General features: G+C 42.0%; 1 protein-coding gene across 3 annotated transcripts in view; it reads left to right on the forward strand.

The window, feature by feature from the left end:
* Positions 1-4,019: 4,019 nt before the first annotated feature.
* RAD51 (RAD51 recombinase) overlaps positions 4,020-13,106 on the forward strand; it is a 33,950-nt gene continuing 24,863 nt past the window's right edge. The window contains exons 1-3 of one of the 3 annotated variants that reach the window (XM_065873032.1): positions 4,020-4,246; positions 8,126-8,228; positions 12,365-12,502. In XM_065873032.1, the coding sequence (XP_065729104.1) occupies positions 8,142-8,228; positions 12,365-12,502 (225 nt within the window). In that variant the 5' untranslated portion in view covers positions 4,020-4,246; positions 8,126-8,141. Of the gene's footprint in view, positions 4,247-8,125; positions 8,229-12,364; positions 12,557-12,634; positions 12,651-13,106 lie in introns of those variants that run through there. The other 2 variants (XM_065873031.1, XM_065873034.1) reach the window with 2 other exon arrangements.

Genomic DNA, 13,106 nt, shown 5'->3' on the forward strand with positions numbered 1-13,106 from the left:
CAGGTTCAAGCCCTGCTCCTGGATGATCCCACATGCAATGGAACAACTAAGCCTGTGTGCCACAACTACTGAGCCTGCGCTCTAGAGTCCACGAGCCACAACTACTGAGCCTGTGTGCCACAACTACTGAAGCCTGTGTGCCTAGAGCCTGTGCTCCGCAACAAGAAGCCACCGCAATGAGAAGCCCATGCACCGCAACCAAGAGTAGCCCCCACTGGCCACAACTAGAGAAAGCCTGCGCACAGCAACGAAGACCCAGTGCAGCCAAATAATTAATTAATTAAAAAAGAAAGATGTTGAGTCTTCTATTACAAGTAGATAGTATGCTTTTCTGTTTTGTGTCCTTCTTTAATATCTTTTTTTAATTTATTAAAAAAATTTTTTTATTTTTGGCTGCGTTGGGTCTTTGTTGCTGTGCACAGGCTTTCTCTGGTTGAGGCGAGCAGGGGCTACTCTTCGTTGCGGTGTGCAGCCTTCTCGTTGCAGCAGCTTCTCTTGTTGCGGAGCACAGGCTCTAGGTGCGCAGGCTTCAGTAGTTGTGGCACGTGGGCTCAGTAGTTGTGGCACATGAGCTCTAGAGTACAGGCTCAGTAGTTGTGGCGCACGGGCTTAGTTTCTCTGCGGCATGTGGGATCTTCCCTGGCCAGGGCTTGAACCTGTGTCCCCTGCATTAGCAGGCAGATTCTTAACCACTGCGCCACCAAGGAAGGCCTTTCTTTAATATCTTAAAGTTTCCTTTGATATACACTTTTCTCATTAAGTTTATTCCAAGATATTTTATATTTTTGTTACAATTTAAAACTATCATCATAAAGTCAAAACAAATTTGTACAAAAAGTTCAAACCATACACAAAAGAATGCAGAGGAAGACAGAGTCATCCAAAAATCTTACTAGAGAGCATCCTTCCACATACTAGTTTCTCTTAGCCATAAGGAAGGGCAGTGTCTGTTGGGTAGGCAACCCACAGTGATTGCCACAAATCCCATTGGGATTTCTATTAGGAATTCACTGATTTGGGAGAATTTTCAACTTTATAACATTGAGCTCTTCTGCGAACATAGTTTTAGAGATCTCTCCATGCAGGTCCTGAACATTTCTTAAAGTTTATTCCTAGACATTTATGGGTTTTGTTGCTACTTTGAATGGGATCTTTTTTTCCATTACATTATCTAGTTATTGTTAGCACTTAATAAAGCTCTGATCTTTTTATATTTCGTAATTAGCTACACTAATGTACTCTCTTATTGTCCCTTAAACTATCCAGGCATATAATCATATCTGTAAATCTTTTCCAAGATATGCATCTTTTATTATTTGTTTTTTATCTTTTATTATTTCATTCTTTTGTTATTGCACTTAGTAGCACTTTTTGCACAATAGTAAATAATAGTGGCAATAGATAATTTTGTTCTTGATTTTAATGAAAGTGTTTCTAACATTTCATTAGCAAAGAGATGATGGCAGCTTGTCTGGGATATCTGTATCTATATATTACTGATCGTGTTAAGCAAATATCTAATTCCTTTTTTACCGTTTTTTCCCCTTAATCAGGAATTTATGTTGAATTTTATTGGATATGTAGGGGAGCAAAACTTGGCACACTAAAATGTCTCTTTGGTTTGTGGGTTGTTTCGAGTTGAAAACAAGGCCCAATCAAGGTCAGGAAATAACTTTGACCTTCCCCCTAATTGCCTAAAACAAGTCCACTCTGTGTTCCATTGTCTCTGCATGGCCAAACAAACATTTATTTGCCAAACGTTTGCTTTTCCATCTGCTTGTGAATTGCCTTCCTCTCTTTTGAAGTCCTAAACCACTACCCTCAACATCCTCTTTTGTCCTTACTAAAGACAGTATTTAAGGTGAGGGTTTCTGCTGTTTTGAGGAGTAACTCAGGTTTCCTGGGTCACTCCCAGATATACATGTTATTAAAATTTTGTTTGATTTTCTTGTCTTACGTCAATTTAATTCTTAGGTCAGCCAGAAGAACTTAGGAGGGTAGAGGAAAATTTCTTCCTCCCTGACAGATGCTTTTCCAATATGATGAAATTAACCATTTGGTTTTTCTCCTTGACCTATTAATATAGCCAATTATAACTGACTTCCTAATATTGAATCGTCCTTGCACTACTCAAATAGATCACTTGGATGTGACATGGGGTTTCCCTTTCTGGATTTCCCTTTCTGTACTCCAGGGTGACTACACTGATGAGATCACTTTTTCTTGAGACGAATTATCAAATTTCTGCTGATTAAGTTTTGGTCTTATTAGAAGTTGCCTCCTTGAGCTTTCAGATAGTTCACTTACATTGTAACTTAGAATATATTCAAAACTTTTCAATTACATATTTATAAATATTCTCATGGATTGCTAATTTAACTGTTATCAAGAAATCTATTTTGTCTCATTTCCGACTTCGTAGTGGGTTGCCTTGGATGAAAAGACATATTTGTTTAAGCAGAAAAAAATGGGAGATCACTGGAACATAGGGGTATCTCACGGACCTCAAGAGCATTAAGTGCTGCTGGGCCCCTGAGAAATTGGAAAGATCTGGAAAGCAGTCAGAATTTAAAACTTTTTTTCTGTATGACTCTCTCCCACTTTCTTAGTCTCTAAACTTCTTAATCTTTCTGCAGATGGGGTTTCTCTGGTTTGACATCCACACAGCCAAAGGAATTCCATTTTAATGAAAGGTCGAAGTCATGTATCTTCACTCAGCCAAGAGGGGCTGTGGGTTTGCAGGTGCTCTCAGGAGGAAAGTATGTGAAGAATAGGAGGTGAAGGTGCGTATTTCTGGTATGGAAGGCAGTTCACTATTATCCCCAGGTATCATCTATAACCACTAAGGTTGATTCTACCGCCAAAATGCTTCCTGAATCTGTTCTCTCTGTCACTGCTCTAGCTCAGGCCTTCCTCTCTTGCCTGAAATATTGCAAGAGCTTCCTAACAGTTTTTGTAGTCTTTACTCTCACTCTCCTGAAATCTATCCTTCAATGCCACAAGGTAACAGTGTGAGGATTAAACAAAAACTTTATGAATTTTAAAGCACTCCACAAATATAAAGTGGTGGGGAACAAAAAACAGGTCTAAGCACATGACTCATCAGGTTAAAAACTTTCAGTGATTTCCCCATTACCTAAAGAATAAAGGCCAAAGCTCTATAATGGTCCTAAGCCTCTTCAAAGCCTGAAATAAACGTAATTTAACAGTCTCAGCACCTGTTACTACACTTCTCCTGCCTCATCAGACAACAGTATTCCTTGACCACACTGTTAATTTCCATACCCATGCTGCTCTATCCGCTTATAATGTTTTCATCTCCTCTTCTTCGCCCAGGAAACCCTACCCAACCTTTAAAACCGTAATCAACTTTTAACCACGATAAGATTTACATTCTCAAAATCAATGTCTCCTTCCTCTGGAGTCCCGCAAATCTCCAATGAAGTACCACAGCTTTACTAATATTTCAGTCCTTTCTTCCTCTCCTCCATTATTAGCTCTATGTTCCAGCCTCATCCATCTACTCGAGCGTCCTCAGCTCCACCACCTACAAGGGCCTAGAAAGCCCCTGGCTCCAGAATTTGACTGAGTTGGAGTTCAAAGCAACCTGAAGGATCAAATACCCCAGTTTAGATGCTTAAGAAACAGATCAAGAGTTCCGAAAAGCCTAGCTATTATCTACAGGTGGTGAGGAGCTAAAGCTGCGTCGCCCTCCCGCGGTGCATATTGGGAGATGTAGTCTCGGACCGGCCCACTACCTCTTGGGAGTTGTAGTCCCCGCTCTGGTAAAGGGAGGAAGGACGCAACTTCCAAATTTTGAATTAGTCGTAAGGGAGAAAAACAAGAGGGGAACCCAAAACATCCTGCGAAGTCAAGTTCTTTCGGCCTATCTCGGCCTCACGACTAGCCGAAGTGGCGGGGAGGCGGACCCGAGAAGGGCGGGGAGACGTTACGTTGACGCAGGCGTGACCCTGCCCAATAGGATTTGGCGGGATTTCCGAAGGCGGCAGACGGAGTGGGTGCTGCCGCCTGAGACCGCAGCCTGAAGAGAGCTGAGACGCGCCCCAGGAGCGTAGTTAGGAGCTGAAAGTCGCCGGGGTTTCGTGCAGAAGGCCGGAGCAAGGGCGTAGAGAAGTGGGGTGCAGGTGAGGGGGTCTGCAGTCCGTCCGGGGTCGGGCGCGCGCGGGTCCGGCGGACTGTAGTCGGAGCACGCAGCCCGCCCGGGCGAGTTACGCTGCAGGCTGAGGTGAGTGTGAGGCGCAGGCCTGGCCCCTTCCCACCGCGTAAGCCGGACCCGAACCCGTACCCGGACCCAGACTTGGGCCCTAGCTCCCTTAGCGGGCTTAGGGGCCCCTCCATGCCAAGTAAAAAATTCGGATATGGCGGGGCGGGGCGGAGCAGTGTTGTGCCCGGGCTAGTCCGACCCTCGGAGCTCATTGTGGCGAAAATAGAAGCGCATTCTAGAGCTGGGAGGAACCTTACTGGCCTTCACTTGCAACATCCACTTTATGGGCGTAGGCGAGGAAGCCCAAGATCCAGAGAGGTGTAGTGACTTAAAAGTCACAGCTCTTAAGCTAGAGCCGGATTTCTGGTGAGTGCCCTTTCCGTTACACAAAGTTTGGCTTACAGAGTACCCACCTCCAGTTGCCAGTAAGGTATTTGCGTTTTTTAATGCGGAAGACCGTTCAAGTGATGTCTAGGGAATGATCTCTAGTGAGAATTGTTGTTTTTTCTTAAACTTCTTAAGTGAAGTGTAATATACAAATAGAAAAATGCACAGATCGAAAGTGTTTACAGCTCCATGAATCATTACAAAATGAATATATCTGTGTAATCACCACTCAGGTCAAGAAATAGAATGCTGTCTGTCAGCACCCAAGAAGCCTCCCTTGTGCCCCCTTTTCTAATACTCTCCCTTTTCCCCAGAGGTAACCACAGTGTTGACTACTAACACCATTGTCTAATTTTGCCCGTTGTTGAATTTTGTATAAAGGAAGACTATATATTTGTGTCTGCCTTTGCTCAACATTTTGTCTGCAGGTTTGTAAATGTCTTTGCATTTAGCAGTTCTTTCTTGTTCCTATGTTGTATTCCTTATTCATTATACCTGTGGCGGATATCGGGATTGTTTCTAGTTTTAACTTGTATGAGAAAGGCTGCTGAGAAAGAATATTTCTGTATACATTTTGGTGCACACGTGTATGCTTTTCAGTGGGTTAATAATACAGAGTAGTGAAATTCCTGGGTCATAGCATTTGCCTATCTTCACCTTCCATATTTAATACCAGTTTTCTAAAGTTGTCCAATTTACACTCAAACCAGCAGTGAACGAGTGTTTAGTTGTTCCACACGTTTGCTAATACTTAGTATTGTCGGTCTTTTAAATTTTAGCTATTACCTTGTTGGGGTTTTTTTATTATTATTTATTTATTTTTGGCTGTGTTGGGTCTGCGTTTCTGCACAAGGGCTTTCTCTAGTTGCAGCAAGCGGGGTGCGGGGGGCACTCTTCATCGCGGTGGGCGGGCCTCTCACTATCGCGGCCTCTCTTGTTACGGAGCACAAGCTCCAGATGCGCAGGCTTAGTAGTTGTGGCTCACGGGTCTAGTTGCTCCGAGGCATGCGGGATCTTCCCAGACCAGGGCTCGAACCCCTGTACTGGCAGGCAGACTCTGAACCACTGCGCCACCAGGGAAGCCCTACCTTGTGGTTTTAATTTTAATTTTCCTGATCATTAATGAAGTTGAGCATTTGTTGATATGTTTATTAGCCATTTGGGTATCTTCTGTTGTGCAGTGCTTGTTCAGATCTCTTGCCTGTTCTTCTATTGGGTTGTCTGTCTGTCTTGCTGATTTGAAGGAATTCTTTGTATATTCTGGTTACCAGTTATATATGTGGTAAATATTTTCTCCCCTCACTATCATTTGACTTCATTCTCACAGTGGTGTCTTTTGATGAATAGAAGTTCTAAATTTAAATACAGTCTAGTTTTTCAGTCTTTTGCTTTTTGGTTATTGCTATATGAATACAGTTCAAGCCATCTTTTTCATAAATTATGAAGGAAGACACTTAAATTTAAGCTGCATTCAGGTGATTCTGATATTTGGAATTATCATAAACTCACATTATGCTAAACATGCCATCTAAGAGCTACACCTGAACCAATCAAGAACATGGTTGTCTTCTGTCAAGTCTCTAAGAATGGAGATTTTTTTTTTCCTGTTAATTTTATTTATTTATTTTTGGCTGCGTTGGGTCTTTGTTGCTGCGCACAGCCTTTCTCTAGTTGTGGCGAGCGGGGGCTACTCTTCATTGTAATGCGTGGGCTTCTCACTGTGGTGGCTTCTCGTTGTGGAGCACCGGCTCTAGGTGTGCAGGCTTCAGTAGTTGTGGCATGCAGGCTCAGTAGTTGTGGCACACGTGCTTCGTTGCTCTGTGGCATGTGGGATCTTCCCAGACTAGGACTCGAACCCGTGTTCACTGCATTGGCAGGTGGATTCTTAACCACTGTGCCACCCGGGAAGCCCTTATCTGTTCTCTCTTTTTTTTTTTTTTTTTTTTTTTTTTTTTTACAGTACGCGGGCCTCTCACTGTTGTGGCCTCTCCATTGCGGAGCACAGGCTCCGGACGCGCAGGCTCAGCGGCCATGGCTCACGGGCCCAGCCTCTCCGCGGCATGTGGGATCTTCCCGGACCAGGGCACGAACCCATGTCCCCTGCATTGGCAGGCAGACTCTCAACCACTGTGCCACCGGGGAAGCCCATCTGTTGTCTTTTGAGTTAAATTTATCTTGCTTGTTAAATTGTCCAGATTTAAGTACATTTATTCTTGTGGCCATCAAAACTTGTTTGCTTTTACTAATACCTCATAATAGAAATCTTTTTGTTCTTCATTCTTTTCAACCTGAGCAGTCTTAACTCTATCAAAATAATCTGACTTTGGTATAGGCCTTATATTTATATGGAAGATTTCAAACTGAGCAAGGTAATTCCATGTTATTTATTCATTTGTGCATTCAGTGAGGTCTGGAATTGATTAAAATGGTGATCTTTATGGGACTTCCCTGGTGGTCCAGTGGTTAAGACTCCGCGATTTTAATGCAGGGAGTGTGGGTTTGATCCCTCATTGGGGAACTAAGATCCCACATGCCGCACAGCACCCCCCCCCAAAAAAAATGGTGATCTTTAAATTTCATACACTTCTATTAGAAGCAAACTGTGTGACTGCAAGCCGTCCTTGCCTAAGATGGGGATACTTCTCTCATCTCAGTCCATTGTTTCTCTATCAGGAATGGAGGCTTATGGCAATTATTCTGTACCTTTGTTTCACTCCTGTCCCACCACCCCAAAACCCTGCTTTCTGGAGGGGAACAATGGGACTGAAACAGTTTAACCTTTCATCGATTTTTTTTTTTTTTTAAAGTAGAGTTCTGGAAAGTCTGCATCCACTTGCCAGATATTTACCAAACACCTAAGATGTACCTAAGATTTATCATGTATCATGAGGTGTATACAAATAAATGAGACTTGGCCCCTATCCTTAAGGAATATAAAGCAGGGGAACAGAGGGATATAGTTGATCTAGTTAAGCTGTTCGTCTCTTTTTTTTTTTTTTTTTTAATTTTATTTTTTGGCTGCGTTAGGTCTTTGTTGCTGCACGCGGGCTTCTCTTGTGCGGAGCGCAGGCTTCTCTTGTTGCGGAGCACAGGCTCTAGGTGTGTGGCCTTCAGTAGTTGCGGCGCGCGGGCTCTAGGGCACCCAAGGCTACAGTAGTTGTGGTGACAGACTTAGTTGCTCCACGGCGTGTGGGATGGTCCCGGACCAGGGATGGAACCCGTGTCCTCTGCATTGGCAGGTGGATTCTTAACCACTGCACCACCAGGGGAGTCCAAGCTGTTCTACTTTATAGAAGCAAGATAGTGCTGGCTCCTCCTAAAGTCTTTCTGATACAGCTATCTAGGTGAAAGGGAAGGCTGGTGAGAGATTTTTTTTCTTTTTCCTGCCATGGGTATGTCAGTGATTAAGCCAAAAGCCTAGCAAATAATTCTTAAAGAGATTTATTGTAAAACTATGTTTGCAGCTCTGTACTTTCTCTAGTGTTCTTCCTGATGGCCATCTGTACTTTTCAGTATTGAACACTAAGTAATGGCTATGCAGATGCAGCTTGAAGCAAACGCAGATACTTCAGTGGAAGAAGAGAGCTTTGGCCCACAACCTATTTCTCGATTAGAGGTATGTGCTTGGTTGTTAATTTTAGAATTATAGTGCTGGACAAGATTGTTCTACCTATTGGGAGAAATCACAACCTTTACATAAACCATTGGTTTACTACCTAAGGTCAAAATCCAAATTAGAGTTTTCAGGAGGGTTGTCAAGGATTCTGTGGAAAGGCTTAAGACAGTTGCTAAACACATCTGGCCAGATCTCTTTTTTTGTCAAGAATTCTTCTACTACATTATCATTTTTCTTTCTTAGAGCTGTATGTCAGAAACTAAGAAGCCCTATGATCCCATGGTAGAGTCTCTGCTATTTGTACTAAGTATGAAATTACTGTCCAGGGAATTACAATGGCCTGGGCCAGCTATGCAGGAAGGGGAGAGGAACAATGTCTCTCCACTGACCTCGATCTGTGCTGAAGTTACTAGGAAGACAGCTGTCATAGGCAGAGAGAAGGGCTTGGGGTTACGTTGTGAAAGTTCAAGACTCTGCACAAGAACATCAAGCACCAGAGCTGGGGCCTTGCACTATTTCTGTGCATTGTACAGAGGCCCCAGAGTGAGTGCACTTGACTTGGGCTGAAAGAAGCAGGATAAAAAGCTGAGAAAGCCTTCATTCTTCTGTCTCCTTATGCATATTCCTCCCGTTGCCCCCTAAGCTTCCACTCTCTGGAAGTTACTTAAACGGGTCTGTGATAAACATTGGAAAATTCAGAGTCATAACTTTTGATTTCAGTGAGCATCCTTATACCCACACATATGTGTTGCTTTTTGCTTAAATATTAATAACAGACAGGTTTCTATGGGCAGGTACTATTCTCTCCCCTCTCCCAAACCTTCCCTGACCCCCAGATACATACACATCCCTCTAATAATTCATGCTGTCCTAGAAGTCATGGTTTTGGTGGCTAATAAAAATCAAAACTGACTTTGTATATAGGGAGAAAGAAGTGCCTTTGGGTGGTTTGTTTTTGAGAAGTGGTATATAAATCCCTGACCAAAAGTAGTTTTCTCCATCTTTACTATCAATTGTTAAAACAGAGCTTTCCAGTCATTGTGCTACAAAAAGGTTATGCTAAGACATGCTTCCCTTAGCTCTGGGGCAGTCTTAGCTGTTTATCCCAGCTTAGTGTAAAACATATTTTTTTATGTGTGCTTGATGTGGAAAACATTGGGAAATGTTTAAAGTGGGCTTTTAGGGCCCAGGGTCTCAAAGTTCATTTAGAATCCTAGTCATAAAAGGTTTAGAGTTACAGGTTTAATCCAATTCATGACAAGAGTGTATTTTAATATACATAGTGCTAGTTTAAAACTCCTGGTTTTGCTCTCCAGAAAGTGAGCATAGAGGGAACCTACCTCAACATAATAAAGGCCATATACGACAAACCCACAGCAAACATCATTCTCAGTGGTGAAAAACTGAAAGCATTTCCTCTAAGATCAGGAACAAGACAAGGATGTCCACTCTTGCCACTATTATTCAACATAGTTTTGGAAGTCCTAGCCATGGCAGTCAGAGGAGAAAAAGAAATAAAAGGAATACAAATTGGAAAAGAAGAAGTAAAACTGTCACTGTTTGCAGGTGACATGATACTATACATAGAGAATCCTAAAGATGCCACCAGAAAACTACTAGAGCTAATCAATGAATTTGGTAAAGTTGCAGGATACAAAATTTATGCACAGAAATCTCTTGCATTCCTATACACTAACAATGAAAGATTAGAAAGAGAAATTAAGGAAACAATCCCATTCACCATTGCAACATAAAGAATAAAATACCTAGGAATAAACCTACCTAAGGAGGTAAAAGACCTCTACTCAGAAAACTATAAGACACTGATGAAAGAAATCAAAGATGACACAAACAGATTGAGAGACATACCATGTTCTTGGATTGGAAGAATCAATATTGTGAAAATGACTATACTACCCAAAGTAATCTACAGATTCACTGCAATCCCTATCAAACTACCAATGGCATTTTTTACAGAACTAGAACAAAAAAATCTTAAAATTTGTATGGAGACACAAAAGACCCCAAATAGCCAAAGCAGTCTTGAGGGAAAAAAATAGAGCTGGAGGAATCAGGCTCCCTGACTTCAGACTATACTGCAAAGCTACAGTAATCAAGACAATATGGTACTGGCACAAAAACAGAAATATAGATCAATGGAACAGGATAGAAAGCTCAGAGATAAACCCCTGCACCTATGGTCAACTAATCTATGACAAACGAGGCAAGGATATACAGTGGAGGAAAGACAGTCTCTTCAATAAGTGGTGCTGGGAAAACTGGACAGCTACATGTAAAAGAATGAAATAACACTCCCTAACACCATACACAAAAATAAACTCAAAATTGATTAGAGACCTAAATATAAGACGGGACACTATAAAAAACTCTTAGAGGAAAACAGGAAGAACACTCTGACATAAATCACAGCAAGATCTTTTTTGATCCACCTCCTAGAGTAATGGAAATAAAAACAACAAATGGGACCTAATGAAACTTAAAAGCTTTTGCAAAGCAGAAGAAGCTACAAATAAGATGAAAAGACAACCCTCAAAATGGGAGAAAATATTTGCAAACGAATCAACAGACAAAGGATTAATCTTTAAAATATATAAACAGCTCATGCAGCTCAAAAAAAAAAAAAAAAAAGCCCAATCCAAAAATGGGCAGAAGACCTAAATAGACATTTCTCCAAAGAAGACATACAGATGGCCAAGAAGCACATGAAAAGCTGCTCAACATCACTAATTATTAGAAAAATGCTAATCAAAACTACAATGAGGTATCACCTCACACTGGTGAGAATAGGCATCATCAGAAAATCTACAAACAACAAATGCTGGAGATGGTGTGGAGAAAAGGGAACCCTCTTGCACTGTTGGTGGGAATGTAAATTGATAGAGCCACTATGGAGAACAGTATGGAGGTTCCTTAAAAAAGTAAGAATAGGGCTTCCCTGGTGGCGCAGTGATTGAGAGTTCGCCTGCCGATGCAGGGGACATGGGTTCATGCCCCGGTCTGGGAAGAACCCACGTGCCGCGGAGCAGCTGGGCCCGTGAGCCATGGCCACTGAGCCTGCGAGTCCGGAGCCTTGCTCCGCAACGGGAGAGGCCACAACAGTGAGAGGCCCGCATACCAAAAAAAAAAAAAAAAGTAAGAATAGAATTACCATATGACCCAGCAATCCCACTACTGGGCATATACCCAGAGAAAACCATAATTCAAAAAGACACATGCACCCCAAAGTTCATTGCAGCACTATTTACAATAGCCAGGTCATGGAAGCACCCTAAATGCCCATCAACAGATGAATGGATAAAGAAGATGTGGGGGCTTCCCTGGTGGTACAGTGGTTAGGAATCCGCCTGCCAATGCAGGGGACACGGATTCGAGCCCTGGTCCGGGAAGATCCCACATGCCACGGAGCAACTGAGCCCATGCACCACAACTGAGCCTGCCCTCTAGAGTCCACGAGCCACAACTACTGAGCCCGTGTGCCACAACTACTGAAGCCTGCGTGGCTAGAGCCCGTGCTCCACAACAAGAGGAGCCACTGCAATGAGGAGCCTGCGCACCACAACGAAGAGTAGCCTCCGCTTGCTGCAACCAGAGAAAAGCCCACGCACAGCAATGAAGACCCAATGCAGCCAAAGATAAAATTAAAAGAATTTTTTTTTTAATTTAAAAAGATGTGGTACATATATACAATGGAATATTACTCAGCCATAAAAAGGAATGAAATTGGGTCATTTGTAGAGACATGGATGGATCCTAGAGACTGTCATACAGGTGTAGAGAACAAACATGGACACCAAGGGGGGAAAGTGGTGGTGGTGGTGGGATGAATTGGGAGATTGGGATTGGTATATATACACTAATATGTATAAAATAGATAACTAATAAGAACCTGCTGTATAAAAAATAAATAAAATTCAAAAAAAACCCCACTGGTTTTGATAATGAATAGGTTGATAATTTGTTATTAAATGCCTCAAATTTCAGGTCATACTTTTCAAAGCTTTTGCATATAATATCACAGTTAAAAAGAGCTCTGTGAAGTAGGTAGGACAAATAACCACATTAGACAGATGAGGGAATCGAAGCTTAAATTTATCCACAGTTTTCTTCACTTGCAGCAATGTGGCATACATGCCAATGATGTGAAGAAATTGGAAGAAGCTGGATTCCATACTGTGGAGGCTGTTGCCTATGCACCAAAGAAGGAGCTAATAAATATTAAGGGGATTAGTGAAGCCAAAGCTGATAAAATTCTGGTAAGTACTGTTTGTGTGACCGAGGGAGGCAGTAGTGGTACGAAAGGGTGTACAGTGAAAGGCTACGGTCTTCCTCCTTCCACCCCTCCTGTGTCACCCTCTTCCCCTTTCCAGAAGTGACTGCATTACCAGATGATTATCTTTGTATGTGCCTCCTTGCATAAATTGGGATTTTTCTTAGGGAATTGCAGTATCACAGGTTATGACATAAATATTGCTAAGTTGACTACCAGTTTGCACTCCCACCAGCAGTGAGTGGTATGTACCTTATCATTCTGGATATTATGATTTCATGCCTTAGAAATACACTCATTAGTATGCAGCCACAAAAAATAGTTTCAAAGAATATCCGTTGACATAGGAAAATATTACTGATATAAGAAAGCAGGTTAACAAAACATGTTTGTGTGCATATATGTTTTTGTTTTTAAAAATGTGTGTTTTTATATATGTATAGCACATACACTGGGGATAGATACACTAAAATATTAACGTTGTTTCTGGATGGTGAGAATGTGAGCAGTTTTTATTTTTGCCTCAATTTTCTGAAGTTTCTACAGTTTCTATGATAAACATGTATTAATTTAAATAGAAAAGCTGTTTT

This window comes from Phocoena phocoena, chromosome 2 (assembly GCF_963924675.1).
Source record: "Phocoena phocoena chromosome 2, mPhoPho1.1, whole genome shotgun sequence".
NCBI lineage: Eukaryota > Metazoa > Chordata > Mammalia > Artiodactyla > Phocoenidae > Phocoena > Phocoena phocoena.